General features: G+C 57.8%; 7 protein-coding genes across 8 annotated transcripts; 4 read left to right on the top strand and 3 right to left on the bottom strand.

Annotated features, from left to right (window-relative positions):
* Positions 1–159: 159 nt before the first annotated feature.
* IUM83_10249 (Phosphatidylinositol transfer protein SEC14) lies at positions 160–1,229 on the top strand (the record flags this gene model as incomplete). 2 transcript variants are annotated; one of them, XM_067934741.1, is made up of 3 exons in its annotated part: positions 160–693; positions 766–909; positions 996–1,229. In XM_067934741.1, 3 exons carry the CDS (start codon positions 160–162, stop codon positions 1,227–1,229), a joined length of 912 nt encoding a protein of 303 aa, XP_067793007.1. The 2 variants fall into 2 exon arrangements, with proteins under 2 accessions (XP_067793007.1, XP_067793006.1); XM_067934740.1 differs by having other exon boundaries at positions 766–913; positions 1,000–1,229.
* Positions 1,230–1,382: 153 nt separating this feature from the next.
* On the bottom strand, positions 1,383–2,255 carry IUM83_10248 (uncharacterized protein; the record flags this gene model as incomplete). The annotated part of the gene is made up of 1 exon (XM_067934739.1): positions 1,383–2,255. One exon carries the CDS (start codon positions 2,253–2,255, stop codon positions 1,383–1,385), a length of 873 nt encoding a protein of 290 aa, XP_067793008.1.
* A 1,378-nt stretch (positions 2,256–3,633) lies between these two features.
* IUM83_10247 (SPRY domain-containing SOCS box protein 1) lies at positions 3,634–4,374 on the top strand (the record flags this gene model as incomplete). Its single annotated transcript, XM_067934738.1, has 2 exons — positions 3,634–3,759; positions 3,847–4,374. 2 exons carry the CDS (start codon positions 3,634–3,636, stop codon positions 4,372–4,374), a joined length of 654 nt encoding a protein of 217 aa, XP_067793089.1.
* A 366-nt stretch (positions 4,375–4,740) lies between these two features.
* On the bottom strand, positions 4,741–5,880 carry IUM83_10246 (uncharacterized protein; the record flags this gene model as incomplete). The annotated part of the gene is made up of 1 exon (XM_067934737.1): positions 4,741–5,880. The coding sequence occupies one exon, from the start codon at positions 5,878–5,880 to the stop codon at positions 4,741–4,743; it is 1,140 nt and encodes a 379-aa protein (XP_067793024.1).
* Positions 5,881–7,786: 1,906 nt separating this feature from the next.
* IUM83_10245 (Phosphoribosyldiphosphate synthetase) lies at positions 7,787–8,175 on the top strand (the record flags this gene model as incomplete). Its single annotated transcript, XM_067934736.1, has 2 exons — positions 7,787–7,826; positions 7,952–8,175. The coding sequence occupies 2 exons, from the start codon at positions 7,787–7,789 to the stop codon at positions 8,173–8,175; spliced, it is 264 nt and encodes an 87-aa protein (XP_067793015.1).
* Positions 8,176–8,549: 374 nt separating this feature from the next.
* IUM83_10244 (putative carbohydrate-binding protein) lies at positions 8,550–10,199 on the bottom strand (the record flags this gene model as incomplete). The annotated part of the gene is made up of 3 exons (XM_067934735.1): positions 8,550–8,648; positions 8,739–8,892; positions 8,968–10,199. 3 exons carry the CDS (start codon positions 10,197–10,199, stop codon positions 8,550–8,552), a joined length of 1,485 nt encoding a protein of 494 aa, XP_067793088.1.
* Positions 10,200–10,635: 436 nt separating this feature from the next.
* Positions 10,636–14,498, top strand: IUM83_10243 (uncharacterized protein; the record flags this gene model as incomplete). The annotated part of the gene is made up of 5 exons (XM_067934734.1): positions 10,636–11,693; positions 11,766–11,855; positions 11,939–12,548; positions 12,625–12,801; positions 12,870–14,498. 5 exons carry the CDS (start codon positions 10,636–10,638, stop codon positions 14,496–14,498), a joined length of 3,564 nt encoding a protein of 1,187 aa, XP_067793025.1.
* Between the last annotated feature and the right edge of the window lie 1,886 nt (positions 14,499–16,384).

Below are 16,384 nucleotides of genomic sequence, written 5' to 3'. Positions count from 1 at the left end.
CTTTTGGCTGCGTCTTCAGGTGCCCAGAACGCTGAGGCTTCGTCGAGGCTTTGCGGCACGACACCACGAGCAGTTTTTTTCTGCTGTTAGCCATTCTTGCATTCTTATATTGGAGTCCTGGGGCGGTCGTCAGCAGCACAAGGAGAAGTACTGTCAAACATGGCATCGCTGCACGAACACGAAGAAGCCCAGCCCCTTACAGCCGAGGATCAACCGCTCTTCGACGCGGTCAAAGCCGAGTTCGGTGACCACTGCACGGACGACCTCGGCATCCGCGTAGCTCGCGCATATCGCGGCGTGAAGAAGAACCGTGAGCAGTTCACGCTTGCCGAGACGAAAAAAATCCTCGACGCCCGCGCTGCGTACGATGTCGACAATGTCCTGAAGCGTGACCTGCCGCAGTCGAAGCTGTACAACGAGTACTGGCCGACCTACGTTTACGGCGAGGACAAGGAGGGTCACCTCGTGACGGTGGACCGCATCAGCGATATCAACCCGGACGGCCTGTTCAAGACGTTCTCGAACGTCAACGACATCATCCCGCACCGGTGGCAGTACATGGAGCGCATCCAGTGGGAGAAGGTTGCCATCTCGAAGCGACGGGGCCACCGCGTCTACAAGCACGTGTGCATCGTCGACCTCAAAGGCCTCAGCCTGAAGCTCCTCGCACCATCGGTGCTGAGCCACCTCAAGGTACATCACCAAAGTCGTGTCTTGTAAGATGAGTCCTCGCTTGTACTGATCACGTTGGTGACGTATTTGCAGCCGATCTTCGACGTGGGCCAGCTCTACTACCCCGAGACGCTTCACTGTCTGTACATCGTGAACGCGCCGTTCATATTCTACAGCGCCTGGAAGGTGATCTCGGCGATCATCCAACCGGAGACTCGAGAAAAGATCCAAGTGTTTGTACGTGAATTGCTAGTTATGTATTGCTGCTGTTTGTTGCAACTCGGTGGCTGACTGAGTGGCTGGTGTTGTGAATGGCAACGCAGAAAGACATGAAGCCATTCCTAGAGGTGGCTCAGAATCACGGCATCCCGTTGTCTTCACTCCCGTCCTATATGGGCGGGTCGCACCCCGGACGAGTTATGAACAACACCTTTGCGGCATCGGAGCCCGACACGCCGTTCCCCGTGCCTGTAGTGGCAACGGTGGCGACGGCGAGGAGTGAGAAGACAGTCCCCACTGAAGGTGCTGCCGGGCTAGAAGTGTGCGCAGGAAAGTAGGAGTATGAAGGACCGGAGCAGGCTGATAGAAGAATTAAGTTCAAAGCTTACGCGTCGCCATCAAATGTGTTAGCTGCTGAGCTATCGTACGCCTTCATTGCTACGTCAGATCGAAAGGTGTTGGTCCCACCACACCGAGGGGGGTGATTGCTTTCACGGCGTGGTGAACTCTCTGTCGAGGAGCTCCTGCTGCACCTGTCGCTGGAAGCGCTCCATATTCCTCGGCACGACCAGACGCTCGGCAGGACAGACAAGCTCTTTCGCATTCTCGAACTGCTCGGAACTGGTACCAATGAGCAGAGAGCACGCTATGGAGCTGCACACAGCAGCCTCGCTGAGCTGGAAGGTGCTGTCAGCGTCGACGTGAATGTGGATCAGCCGGGTACCGACAGTAATCTCCACGTCGCTGAATTCATGCATCTGCACAAGTCCGTCGTTGCGAACGATCTGAATCGCGGAGTCAAACTGTAGTGCCTCCAAACTGCGCACGAATTCGTCTCGGGCTTTCTGCTTTGGCGTCCCTAGTGTCCAGCGGACAGACCCACCCCAAAGCTGATAAAGCTCGAGCAGTGTTTCTTGAGAAACGATACGCGAGTAGCAGGCCGAGCGACACGTTTCGAGCTCGGCCATGGTCCACGGCGGCATCACCAGCACCAGTGTACGCATTGTATCGGTTGGCGATGTCGACTTCACAGTGTGCGTCGGTGGTGACACCACGATGGTGCGAGCGCGGATTTTAGGGTCATTGAACTCGGCGTCTTCCGTCCAAGTGGCGTCGCACAGATACACGGTGCTGCGCGTTGCGAGCTCCTGTTGGAAGCTGGCACCTCGGGTGCCAGAGATGACGCTGCCGTCCGATGCGATGCGACCGAAGAAGCCGGCCATGTTGAGCACGATCACTGGAGGTTTCTCAAGACGACGCAAGTGGCGCAGCACCCAACTGAGGAAGCTTGTCTTCCCGGTTCCTGACGACCCGGTGACGACAACACGGTGGTGAGGCACCTCCCTGTGGTCGACGAAAGCCATGGCCAGCACTAGGAGAACTTGATATGCTGGCCGGACGTACAGCCGAGATGGACAACCCTCAGTTTCGTCTGAAGAAGTGTCGTTCAACCAGAGCACACCCCGAGGAAGCTCGAGCACCGCTGGTTCACCTGAGCCGGGGAGAACTCCGCCGTAGCTGTACATGCGTCCGCTGTACGGCTCCGAAGACAGCGGGAGCAGCTCGGTTGTCGCCACAGCGTCCACAAACTGCTGTACAGTGTCCCTGTCCACCATTGTCCGCATCGTGTGGAAGGGATGATGGAAGCCGTTGATGTGTGCTGGAGCTGGCGAATTTGAGAGTGAGGTAGGCTAGGTGAGACCAAACGCCAGGGCAAAGGTAGCAATGTCCAGCTAGTGCCGAAACAGAGACCGTTGGTTGCGCTCGTCAAGATCAAGCGCGGGTCCCTCCTCTATGACTCGGTTTGCTTGCATCGGTCTGATGGGCATCTCTCGGCACCGCGTATGCAACTGTAGAACTCTCAGACATCACACGTTTCCAGATTGCGCGCCTGCCTCTAAGACAGTGCAAGTTTCTGTCGAGCGCTTGCCAACCTCTGGTTGCAGACTGCAACCTGAAGACGAGTCTTGTTTGCGCAGCAAATCTGGTTTGCTAATGAGATCCGCGACTTGTTATGGGGGAGATCCAGGCGCAACGCGGCGCAAGATGGACCCCTCGACCACCTAATATCGTTCAACCGCGCTACGATCCACGCTCGGGACCAGCCCTGGCGACAGTGCGGTCAATTCGCGCTTCAACGTCGGTGGATCCCTACTCAGTCCTGCCAGCGTTGGGCAGGACGGAACCCACTGAGGGTTGGCGGATGCACCATGTAACCACTTCGTTGATGGAGATGAACTCTTCACCCGGAGGTTCGCCGTAAAGGTGCAAAGCGCGTTGTGTCGCGTTGGTCAATCATGTGGCAGGAGCTCGCGCGAGTCGCTGCAGCTGGGGCTTGCAATTGCTTCCTGGTGGCCGCTTTCCTGCTCAGAAGATGATGCGAGGAGCGCGAGACCGCCTCGGTCGCCCAGCCTGGACAAGGATCTCCACGTCACTGCATGGAACGCGCCACCATGAAGGGAAACCGCGTAGATGACTGTCAGCAGGCTCGTCACCGTCGCGATCATCCCTCCTCGGCCGGAGCAACGATCCGAATGAGTAGGTTAAGTTGAAGTTGCCCCCGTTCTGCTCCGTGATTGGTCGAAATCGTGCATCTCTGAATCCTTATATCACTCCGCCACAGGGTATGCCATTACATAGGCTAATCCTACGCTCAGGCATACGCTCGAATCCTTGGTGGCGGGCGCAGCAATTGCTACTGTACCAGGCAGGAGCTCCTCGACCTGCTGCGTGACTGTCGCCATGAGCCGAGGACGGGGCCGCGGCCGCGTGCGCTTCGGCGGCAGCCGAGACTCGATGCTGGCGGACATCATGGACGAGACGCGCGAGGATCTGGGCCTCTCGCACACTCAGATGGAGCTGCTGCACGTACGCCCCTTCGTCGCCTCATGCGCCAACATCACCTCCACCAACGGCATTGCACTAACTGTCGCTGTTTGTTTGCTGCTGCAATAGGCAGAGACTGGCGGGTCGCTGTATCCGCCCATGGAGCTGCCGCAGCCCGAGGCGCTGGCCGACAAAGAGGCCTATCTGATCCAAAGGCAGCGCATCCTGGCGCACAAGCTCGAGAGTCTGTACCACCCGTGGGAAGCCGACCCGGCGGGCCCCGACGCCGGCCGCAATGCCTCTGAACCGGCAGCTTTCGTGCACGTGACGGTGCCCGAGACGCAGAAGGCCAACGAGGTGTACGTGCCCGAGGAGCTGCGCGCCAATTCGCTCAGCGGCCTGCGCACGCCGTCTGGCGGAGGCGCCGCGAACCGCGGCATCATGCAGCCGCGCGCGTTCGAGAACGTGTTCAAGTCGCTGGAAGCCCAGGAGAAGAAGATCGCCGCGGACAAGGCCAAGGCGGCGGAACAGGAGGCCGATGACGGCGACATGGACGACGCCGAAGAGGACCTGGGCGACGACATGAACGACTACACCTTCGACTACTACGACAGCGACGCCGTGAGCAACGAAGGCGACGAAGAGGTCTTCTTCTAGAGCGCTAGTCGCTGTTGTTGCTGGACCCACTCGCAGTACCAAGTTGCGTAGGGCTCAGTCGAAGACGCATGCCGCACGCGCAGACGGCTGGGGAATGGAGTGCCTCGAGCTTCTTTATTTATTTGCCCACCCCATCGCAAAGCGTGCTTGCCCACTCGCTGCCTGCGCACCAGCCGCAGCACACATAGACACACTTCCATCAGTTGAACAATATGCACGACGCTTCCTTGTTGTGTCTTTGCATTGCAATGCATGCAAACGTAACGCGACGATAAACACGGACGCAATGTTAAAGGCGCTTGCTACTCGACAACACGGTGGCCGGCACTGCGAATTATCAGATAGATGAAGTTGTGCTGGATGATCTTACTCGTGCTCCCCAGACAGCAGCGAGGCGCTGAGCGGCGCCAGCCGGTTCTCATCCTGTGCTTCCTCCGTGACTGTCGTGGATTCCGCATCAGCGGCGGTTCCGTCTGCGTTGAGCTCGGCGCTCTTCTGCGCCAGGTTCGAGAGCGAATAGTTGTACATGACCGAATAGTTGGCCGGCGCAATAGGAAGCGGCTTTACCCGACGGATGATCTCACCAGGACGCGGGCGCGTGCGCGGCCGCCCCCGGGGCTTGCCCGTTCCGCGCTGCTTCTTCTTGGCCATCTTGGCGGGGCGCTCGCCACTCACGTCCTCCTCCTTCACGTGCTCGTCGACGCCCGCCGAGTGGTCCTTGACGACCGCGCCGGGGTTGCCCATGCCCGGCAGCATGCCCGGGAAGCCCGGCAGCAGCGGCATGGGGAGGCCGTAGCCCCACATGGGGAACTGCTGCTTGAGCGTCTTCTCCGCCTCCGCCTTTGCGCGAGCAGCCACGTCCTTCTTGGGCGGGCGGCCGCGCTTGCGCTTGGGCACGTCGTCGATGTTGAGCGCGCCCGTCCCCGCCAGCATCCCGAACCCGTCCGTGCCCACGAACGGTGGTGTGAGGCCCAGCGACTCGGCAGTTGCAGGCTGGTACGTAGGCGACGCGGCGTCGTCCCCTGCGGCCTCCGTGGCCGCTGCCTCCTCCGACACCGCTGCGGCCTCGGCTGCTGCCTCCTCCGAGGCCGTGGCCGACGAGTCCGAGGCGCCCGTGGAGGCCGCGGCCAGCGCCTGCTGCTGCAGCGGCATCATGAGCGGGAACATGGGCATCATGAGCAGCGCGAGCTGCTGCTGCTGCAGGACGGCGAGGTCGCTCGGGTTCAGGTTCTGCATGTTCTGGAGCTGCTGCAGCTGCTGGGTGAGCAGCGCCTGTTGCTGCTGGAGCTGCTGCGTGATCAGCGCCTGCTGCTGCTGCGCCAGGTCGCCGCCGCTCTTGGGCGCCGCCGCGTCCGCCGCCGGCTTGCCGTCGTCAGAGGGCGGCGTCATTCCGGTGTAGCTGCTCGAAGTGAAGCTCGAAGCTCGGGGGGATTTCTTCCTCTCGTAGGGCGCCGTGCGGATTTCAATCCAATAATGAGTGGAGAAGCGCGCCGAGCTGCCGCCCATTCGCGCAAAATCACGAAAAACCTCGAGCCAAGGTTTTTCAATCAAACATGGACGTGTCAAACGTTGGTACGTATTGCGCCAAACGATGGTACGATAGTTGCAGCCCCGTTGGCAATGCGAGCACTGCGTAGGACAGGACCTCAACAACAAGCTAGCAAAGCTAGTGTTTGACATACTGGGTCGACATCTGTCCAGTGACTCGAAGTTATGTTCCGTAAAGCATGTTTGCACACCGCTATGACGCCTTGATCCTATGGCGGGACTTCTGAGAAATATGATCTCAACCTCTCGACCTCTTTCTTCACATAGAATGTGGCTTATTGAGAGAAACCAAACAATTTATTCCGTTATGGACCATACCAATATGAATTTCCTACCTTGGATGTAGTGTGGTTGAGCATTTTGTCGAATACTTCTTTTAAAATACTCCGTACAATTCTGCCGAAGTACTTTTCCTCTTCTCGCCCAGATATAGGAGCTGTCGTGGCGACGTTGCAAAGTTTCTTTTGTGGCCTTCTACAAGCAAACTTGGAGCGCCTTGTTCGCAATGGTCCTCTGGGTCGAGTTCACAAAGTACCATCTTTCGACACTTGAAGCAGGAGACGACTCGTGATTGGCTTAATCTCTACGTCGGTGGCCAGTTCTGATTGATCGATTTTGAATCATTTGAACTGGCTTTATTTATAGCCAATCACGCGACGGTATCTGTTGGGGCAACAGAAGATCGCAAAAAGTTGCCTTTTACTTCAACGTCTGTATCAGTGAGGGCGATACATCCTGCCAAGCACAGAAGCTGGACTAGCCACCAGCTTTGTGCCTTTGGTACAACAGCAATCAGCGCTAGCTCGCTCGCCGTTTTAGCACGCCTCGTTGCCTGGATACCAGAACGTTTTCACTCCGAACGATACCGATGACGCCTTGAAAGACTATGGTCATGCGCGACAGCTTTCTGAAGAGAGTAGGCGACCAACACTACGCAATGTAGTGCACGCCTGGCATACAATAATGATAACGCAGTTACCACAGCGATAGAGCCCGAATCATGAACACGTCGGACCTGCAGACTGTACCCTCCCTCGAAAAACCGATTCAAGCCGTAATACAAGCAGCGCAGCTCGCCATTAGTCTCGTCCGTATGAAGCTTTAACAAGGCAAAAACATGCAAATTTCTCCGAGCGATACCTTCGGAAGGTAACCTTCCCCGCCAGCACAGACTGACTGTGCTGCACAGTTATATTGCCCGGTCGGCTCCACTGCGTAGCTACACTTGACGAAGTTGAAGTGACGAGGCCACCACCCAGTGCGTTTCTACGCGAACGATACAAACTTTACAGCAGCGATTCCCCCACGCTCACCGAGCGGCAAGATGTGAACTGGCAGCATGCCATGGCCAGCCGTCCGCGCGAGGCCAGCTCGGCCACATCAACAATACGGATGCAGATCCCGCGGCGATGCCACACACACCAGGGGCTTTCCGGATGCGCGATGCGCTTCCGCGCAGGTGGCGGCGCTCTCTCACTCTGCAATTCTCCGACAGTCGAGCGCGCACACACACGCCCTCGCAGGATCAATGCCAGTCTGCAGGTTCGCGAGCAGGAAGACATCGCCCAGCGCGCAAGCCTGCCGAGACTAGCGTTTCGGTGGCAGAGCTCGTCGCGCCACCGAACAGGTGGATGCTGCTGGCCCCGGACGAACAAGAGTTGCTCGATGAGGGGGTGGTCAGACCACCAGACACATACAAATCGCCCTACTTTTCCTCGGCGTTGCGGGATGAGGGACGTCCCCTCCTCCGCACAAACCTTCATGTCTTTGTGTCGGGGGTCGTTGCCACCACCGCCAGACGAGAGCAGTCCTCAAAGAGCTCCTTCGGATCAAGAAAGCCTCCGGAAGCCCCGAACTCGTCACCATGAGCCTCATCCGCCAGTCCATGCGCGCCCTCAAGGCCGGTATGTGCTCTCCCTTCTCCCCTCTCTCTCTGCACGCAGCTCCCGCGTCCAACGGACCAGTAAACGCTGAGATCTTGTCAGTAGTTGTGCTCACATGAGCTCTCTCTCTCTCTCCCTGCCTGCAGTGAATTCCACCGCCGCCATCCGCCCCGCCGTCGCCCGCTTCTCCACGGACGGCAAGGTTCACGGCGTGCCCGTGCACAACGAGCCCACCGAGGACGTGCAGGTGGTGATCCCGGAGGTGCACCAGACGCTCGAGTGGTGCCTGTCGTCGCCCCCTCCCGTTCACCAGTTCGACGAGGCCCCGCTGGTCATCGAGACGTACGGCGACGTGGACCCGTACCACTAGATCAGCAGCTCCAGCTCCCGAGGCTGTCGGCTCTTTTTCTTTGTTGGCATGCATAAGTATGAAGGGTGGAGGAAGTAGGAGCGCAGCGCTGCGCCTCTGGCTGAAAAACAAAGACACACAATTTGGTAACTGTTTGCGAACACGCATGCCGGCTGCTGTCTCTACTGCCTTGTTGCCTTCTTGCTTTGGTCTCCAGCTCTGGAGGATACTAGAGTAGTTGGTTGGAGCGTGCGTGTGTCTGACCAAGAGGAACGGCATGGGAAATACGTCTCTTCATTCGTTGGTTGCGCTTGCTGCATGCGGCAGTCTGGCAACACCATCTACTGTAGGTGCGTCAACCTGCTGAACAATGGCCGAGCGAAAGCCTCGGGAGTCTACCGCCGCCAGGTTTCTTTGATGAGCTGCATGTCCGCGAGGTCGTCGTTAATGATGTTCGTCAAGTGCTCCAGCCCCTGCCGCTGCTTATCCATGAACTGCACAATTCGTACAACACGCAAGCACTCATGTCAGACAACCACCATGGCACTAGCCAAGGAACACCACGCAGTCGATTCATTACGCACCTCATAGAGCCGCTGCAGGTCCTGCGGGCTGAGCTGACTTGTCGGCAGAGGCTGCGTCTCCTTCTGCACACGCTGGAGCGAAACAGCATCATTTAGCCGAGCCTTGTATTGGCCTGGCGAGTCCAGCAACGTCTGCAGCTTCTTCAGCGCCATGCTGTAGTTCAAACAGGACGCATATCAAGTCAGTGCCAAACATCGCACACATCCCACCCGGTAGCAAGCAACGTACGCAAGTTGCATCTCTTCGCGCTGAAGCGGCTTGCCATAGTTCTGCAACAGTTCGATGTCCCGCATAACCTTCACCAATGCGTGGAAGAGCTGGACGTGCTCGTGACGGCATTTCTCAAGCTTCTCCTCTGTTGCGCGCGAGTGCTTGTCCATCTCGTTGAGCTGCGCGCGCAAGTCGTCCGTGTACTTGTTGTACTTCTCAGCATGCTCCTGCTGCGCCTTGATACGCTTAAGCAGGTCATCAAAACCCAAGATAGGCACGGGAGCGCAGTTGAGCGGGTCTGGGTTGTCCAGCTCGGCCTGGTTCCAGAGGCGCTCGCCAATGTGTGGTGGTCGGACGTATAGGTGACGCTGCGTCGGGTCGACGGTGTTGTACATAAGGAACTTGAAGCGCGACTGTGCCGGGTCCTGGTATGCCGCCTTCACTGTGTTCAGCTGTGCAACCGAGGCATCTGCTCCTAGAATAATTGGGGCAGGAGCAGTAGACGCCGCCGGGGCTGCGCCAAATGTCGAAGGCGCTGCACCGAGCGTGGCGGTACCAAAAAGCGAAGATCCTGTTGCGGGTGCCGCGCCAAACGCGCTGGTGCCAGTACCCGTGGTTGTGCCAAATCCAAAGCCCGTGCCGGTAGCTGCAGGCTTAGCTCCAAACCCGAAGCCGCCTCCGAATCCAGTAGTCGCCGTGCTGGTCGCCGCCGGGGTTTGGCCAAACAGCGACGGCTTCGCCGCTGCAGTACCTCCAAACCCGAAAGAAGACGTCGTGCTGGCAGCTGGCGTAGTTCCGCCAAAGCTGAATCCCGTGCTTCCAGCCGCCGGAGCCGCGCTGGTTCCTCCAAAGCTGAAGCCGCCCGACGCAGCTGGAGCCGCAGCAGCAGTCCCGCCGAAGCTGAAGCTGCTACTGCTGGCAGCAGGCGCCGCACTGGTGCCTCCGAAGCTGAAGCCAGAGCTGCCAGCAGGCGCCGCAGCGGGCGTCGCACCGAAGGAGAAACCCGTCGAGGCCGCGGGGGCCGCCGCTGTGCCAGCCGCCGGAGTAGCCCCGAAGCTGAAGCCAGTGGACCCCGCAGCGGGGGCCGCAGAGGCCGCTGCTCCGCCAAAGCTGAAGCCGCCAGAAGCCGGCGCCGCCGCTGGAGCAGCCGACGTCGCGCCGAAGCTGAAGCCGCCCGAGGCAGCAGGCGCAGCGGCCGCTCCACCGCCGAAGCTGAAGCCGCCGGCCGCCGGTTGCGTCGCTCCGAACATGTCGACTGCCGTGTAAAGTGTCTCTGAAAGATTGCAGCAGCAGCAGAGCGAGAGCGTGAGTGGGCGTGATAGTTCCAACGACGCCGTCACTTCGGCGACGGATTCCGCAGCTTCCAGAGCGAATTAGCGCGGCTTGAACAGCGCGTCGTCTGCGTCTGCGTCTCCTCTATCGGCTGCAGCAATGAGAGCACGGCTATTACCTTTGTGCGGCGCGGGGGGCGGCTGCTAGTCGGCTTCCTAACGCGCGGGGGTCTCGGTCGCCCTTCCGCCCAAGCTCCAGATGCTTGGCGCGCACTCCTGCCTTCGATTGCGGCGCTTCGATTGGCCAAAACCCGGAGACCCATATCATCCAATCCTGATCCGTATTCTCGCATAAGTACGGACGAATCCAAGTCAATTTCTCAGCTTCAAACAGCGAAGAGCTACGCTACGGATCATGACGACGGCGCCGGCGGAGCGCGAGCCTCCGGTGGCGGCCCCGGCGGCCAAGTGGCGCGTGGGGGAGCGCCAAGTCCCTCGCTCGAGACATGATCTAGCGCCGCGCTCGCTGGCGGCGAAGGAGGCGCATCCGCTGGCTCTGGCCGTGGCGTTGAACCCTCCGACGGTCGACGCGGCAGTTGCAGTGGACTCGCCGCCGAGTTCTGCGTCTTCGGCGCTTGGAGACTCGTTCACCAAGAGAAGGGGCAGTGGTGGGGCGTCGCCGGAGCTTGTGGTGCTGCAGGACGGAGACGTGGACCCCTTGGGCGTCCTCGGGACGTCGGGAGACGCGAAAGGCGCGCAGGTGGAGACTGCGCGCTCGAAAGCGACAGCAATTAACGTTGCAACTGCAAGTGAGAAGGAGGATGAGGCTGCTGCAATGCCCAGCACTGTGAAGCACAAGTGGAAGGCGCACACGGACCGCCTGCTGGCCAAATACGCCGACCACACGTTCAAGATCAAGGCGAGCATGCTGGAGGTGAACGACCTGGAGGACGAGATCTCGTTCGCCCCCAAGAGCGACTACCAGAGGGCCGACGACCCCGCCGAGGCGCCGGTGATTAAGAAGACGCGCGCACGACTGGAGCAGCTGGAGCGTGGGCCCGACAACAACGGTCCGACCTGGGAGCAGGACGAGAAGACCATTGAAATCTCGCAGAGTCAGTATGTGGCCAAGGTGAAGGAGATGGAGAAGAAGCTGATCGCGAGCTGGGAGCAGAACCACAAGGTGGAAGCTCTGCGCATTGCGATCAAGTGTGTGAAGCTGCTCGCGGATACAGACACGGCGCCGCAACTGTATCCGTGCGTGTTTGTGCTGGTGAGTGAAGTGCTGGATGCCTTTGGCAAGCTCGTGTTCGAGCGCATCCACACAAGAGCCTCCGAGGATGAGAACGGGCAGCCTCTTCCGGAGCCACTTGGTGATCATTTCATGAGCTCCGACGTCAATATCCAAGCCACCGAGACGTGTCGCAACTGGTTTTACAAGACGGCTTGTATCCGAGAGCTTCTCCCAAGAATGTACGCAGTCTGCGTTTCCGACGTTTATTTTGTTTGTTTGTTTTCACTGACATGTATCGAATGGTTGGACAGATATATTGAAGTCGCGCTGCTCGGGTGCTATCGGTTTCTTTGCGATGGCGAGTATCCGCAGATTGTAGCTCGGCTCTCAAACATGATCAAGTATGCCTACTTGTGCTAAGAGTTCTATAGTATTAACTGTGACCTCTAACACTCTGCTGTGCTGTCTTTCGAACAAAATTTAGAGGTGTTGGGGAACCGATGGTCGCGTTGTACGCACGTCTGTACCTGGCACTCACGAGCTCGGAGTTGCTGGGCACTACGTCTCCGACGGAGCAGACTACCGTTGTAAGCAGCAGCTTGTTCGATTACTTTTACGCGTTCAACTGGTTCAGCCGAAACAAGTTGGAGCACTGGCTGCTGACCCACAAGATGGAGCATGATGAATACCTCGCGCTGCACTCACCGGCCGTGGAATGGCTTGTTAAATGCGCAGCTCCTGGAGCAACTCAGGACAGCTTCGACACGTTATTGGCGCACTATCAAGAGTATTCCGATAGCTCCATGGTGCTGAAGCACTTGTGCGAGTGTTTTGGCGCTCAGTTTTATGCCTCGGTACCCACCGAGATGTTGGAGCTCATTCGCACATCGTCTCCGTCACTAGTCTCGAAGTGCCATCTTTACAGTCTTGTTGCAGTGCAACTGAGCAACGTGCCTGCTGTTGCGGAAAATGAACCAGGCGGAAAACTGCAGTTTTTGAACAATTCCTGGTCGTCCATCACTTCTCAAGAAAATATCACGCAGTACATGGAGTGTGCTGCCGCCTATATGAAGCTTATTGTGGCTCATTTTTCGGTACATGCGCTGGGACTTGAGGTGTTTGAAGACGATGCCCCTTTACTGACATACTTATCTGTGGCTAATGTGCTAGCATCGAGAGGCCCTCATTTTGCTGAAGGATGTTGTGCGCCACCTGAATGCCGCGACACCCGAAGAGCTCACGGCTAAATCGTACAACTTGCTCGGTGCTCTCATCGAGAATGTTGTTTTCGGTGCCAAGCAGCATTATGAATTTTTCTCGAAGATTATCCCGTCTACGCATTTCTTGGTAAGTAGCAGTGGGCAGAGCATTTTACACAGTCCGAACAATTCTAACTACGAAGTTGTTGGGGCTAGGCTCTAATGGGCATGTTTAAGCGGGAGTCAAGCGTGGATGTGGCGAAGAAGGTGTTGCGAGCCTTTGTGGGCGGGAGTATGAAGAAATCGTCCAATCGGTCCGGTACATTACGGCTCCATGTGGTCGGCCCCGAGGCTGCAGTAGCACACACGCTTTTGGTTGTTTGCTGTCGCGTGCATGATGCACTTGATTCCCTGAGCACAGCGTCCGAACGTGCGGAGGCGAACCGTGACATCTCGGCATTCATTACGCGTCTGGGATACGTCAATGAAGGTGCTAATGCAAGTGAACGAGCACAAGAGGAGGAGCAGGAGGCAGTTCTAATGTTGTACACTGATTGTCGCCGCTCATTTTACAAGCTCGAGCCGATCAAGGAATTACTGTCCACAATGGTTCTTCGGCTAGCGATGCATGTGCATAAGCGTGCTGGCGGCGGCGTTGCGTCTGTCGTCGGTGGAAAGAAGCGTGCCCAGGCACGGAGAAACTTCGTTCAGTCTTGCCTGGCGTTCGCGCACATCACGATCCCTTCAATTGAGGCACCTCTCGAAAAGCTTCAGCTCATGGTGTCGGCAGCAAATGTAGCGCTGGTGACAAGCTGCATCCCTCAAATGGACGCGCTAGTGAAAGCTGCTATTGTGCTGCTCGCAGAGCTCGATACAAGCGCCATCGAATCTTTTAGTCGGATCGACCATGACTCAGACGCAATAGTCTCCCTCACCCCAACTCGCGGTGTTGCAATGGGATTGTTTGGGGCGGTAGGTATCCACAGCGCCAGCAGTTTTTTTGACGATATCGTGCAAGTGATCGCCCAGATGATGAGCGTGTTGGTGTACGCTCCGTCGCTAAACGATGAAGACCCGTTTTACTTTGTCACGGCACTGCGTAGAGCTGTACTCGAACGTCTCGCTTGGGTACCCCCGACTTCGTCGTCTGTGTCACATCGCCTGGAAGCTGGTGTCGCCCGTGTGCGCGTGCTGATGATGCTCGTTCAGCTGTATGGTCTTTGGGGACAGCGGGCTCTTCCTGGTCGACTGGATGGTGTGGACTCGAACGATGTGCTCTACGGTGGAGATGACAGATTCTACAACGAAGTGCAGACGCGGTTCAGCTCGACGGTCGAAGAAGTGGCGCGTGAAATCGAGGCTCTTGGCGAGGTAGGCGAGGGAAACAACGTTGAGGGTGATGCTGCCGTTGAACGGGTAGTAGCTGCCCAGGTCGAGCTGATGCTGGATTTTGTCAACCTCGTCGTTCCCGTGCTCGAGTACGACGAGTCTCATCCGGAAGGTGCCTCCGTCTCCACAGACTCTTTCAGGGCGGAGGAGGCTGGCGCCGGTAGAAGTGGAAGTTGGCGCCGCAAGAAGTCCCGCTCAGGGGCCGCCTTGGTCCGCAAATGCATGGCTTACAGCCACGAGAAAGCGCAGTCGCTGAAGCAGGCCAAGCCGAGGGAGACGTCGACAACTCAACTGCAAATAACCACGTGGTCCTGTCGGTACTTCGACAGCACGCGCGCGTACGTCGCTGAGTTCATGAGCGGGATGCCTAAGCGCGCAGCAGGAGTTCGGCTGGACGCGAGCAGCCAGCAGGTCGTCCAGGCTCTGGCAGAGACGCTTGACAACCTGACGCTGTAGCTTGCATCTCGTCGTACCAAAGCGAATCATTTACAAAATGTGCCTCTGTGGGAGCAACTCTTGAGTTCAAGTCGTCTTGCATGGAGGATGATCTCGGGAGACTCGCGTATACATGTGATCAAACAGAAGTTTGCAGCTAGCAAAGTCCAGGATGCCATCTACCCCATGTGTCTCGCACACTGCATCTGCCATGAGATTTGAGAGAATCACTTGTAGCGCGAGAGCCAAGCAGGTCTTCGGCGGGGCATGTTCTCTGGTTCGTTCAGGGCCGATGCTTTCGCTTACTCGCCGCTACCAGGACCTGATGTCGCGAGCTTCGAATGAGCGCCAGCAGTTGCCTCGGATCGAGAGGAGCGACTAGAGCCTCATCCATCACCACCAACCAGTCACTTTCTGGCCACCGAATAGGTCAGCTTCAACTCGTGACGCTTCAAGATCCGTCCTGCACTAGGCGCCGATACTAAAGTCGAGTAAATCACGCCTAGCGTAAGAGCCGTTACGATTCCTAGACCAGGCACCTGATAACGGACGTCCCCCGACATGGATATGCAACCGCTTCTCATTCTACGCGCGGCCAGCGCTCGCTGTGCAGGCTCATTCCCGAATTTCCAGCTCGCAGCTCAAGCTCCTCTCCAGCAAGCAGCACCAAACACTCCGTCAGCCATGGGCAAGGGCAAGGGCAAGGACAAGGATAAGAAGGAGGAGAAGACCGCCGCCAAGGAGGGTGAGTCACCGCTACGACTGCTTGGTTCAGTAAGTGCAGGAGACTGACGCGCTCTGGTGGTTCTGTTGTCTGCAGCTCCCAAGGAGGAGAAGGGCGGTAAGAAGGGCGGCAAGAAGGGAGGCAAGAAGTGACCAAGCTCCACCGTGTCGAGGCCCTTTGGTCTGCATTTTAATGAGGGACACTCAGTGCCCCTACGGCCTAGGCCCCGGCCGAAGCCACGCGAATAAAATATGATATTCACGCATACCATTCTCCAATTCTCCTTTCCGTATAAATAGTTGAATGCTACGACCATCCCCTCTCTTGCTTTAGACCCCACCGTGATCTCCCACTTGCGCATTCTTGGACATGTCGAGCGATTTCCGAGCAGTCACTGCGCCGACGACTCCCAGTGGTAGATATCGCCTGAGAACACATGAGCTAGCGCCGGTAATTCTGCCCAGAGCTCGAGCATCGTCTTCCTCTAAAGCTGACGGCTCGAAGGTGGAGGATCTCACGCCTGTAGTCCCCGCTCGCCCTCGCGTTTCGATCTCAGGAGTAGACGCTACCCCTCGAGGCCGGGCGATGCTGGAATCGGTTGCGTTCGACCCTTTTAGTAAGTCCGAGAGCTTCAAGGTGTTGCTGCAGAACCCCGAGGCAAGCAGCAAGCGACGAGAAGATCCGGCTGCGGTGTTGGAGTTCCGGCGGTGGCTGCTGCTGCACTTCCCTCAGCTCACACGGACGCTCGGATTGCTGCGTATGGTCGGCGAACTATCAGCGACACTGCATGAAGAGCTTCTACCAGATTCGTCGGCCTCGCGTGATGCATCTCTCGACCAAAGCAGTAGCAGATGCGATGAGGCTGAAGAAGAACATGAGCAAGAAGAAAAGTATGCCAGCAATAAAGAGGACAACGCGGATAGCGACGAGTCCTGGCGGCTCATGTTTCGCTACGCCACTGTGCGGGCTGCAGTGCCCGGCGAGGTGATTGGGAGTCACGGTGTTACGCGCAGCGTGTATGTGTACTTCCTGCTTAATGGGCACTGCACGCTGTCGTTTCGTCCTATGCTTCTGCAAGACGAGAAGGTGCCATCGACACCATCAAGTTTGCCTAGAATGCACGCTGCTCTGCTCGGGTGTAGTAATCGCCCCGTCATTCAAGTGCGAGAGCTTGTTGCAGGTG

This window comes from Phytophthora cinnamomi (genome assembly GCF_018691715.1).
Source record: "Phytophthora cinnamomi strain GKB4 chromosome Unknown Contig30, whole genome shotgun sequence".
Taxonomy (NCBI): domain Eukaryota; phylum Oomycota; class Peronosporomycetes; order Peronosporales; family Peronosporaceae; genus Phytophthora; species Phytophthora cinnamomi.
Note: the sequence above shows the minus strand (reverse complement) of the source record. Positions and strands in the feature narration are given on the sequence as shown.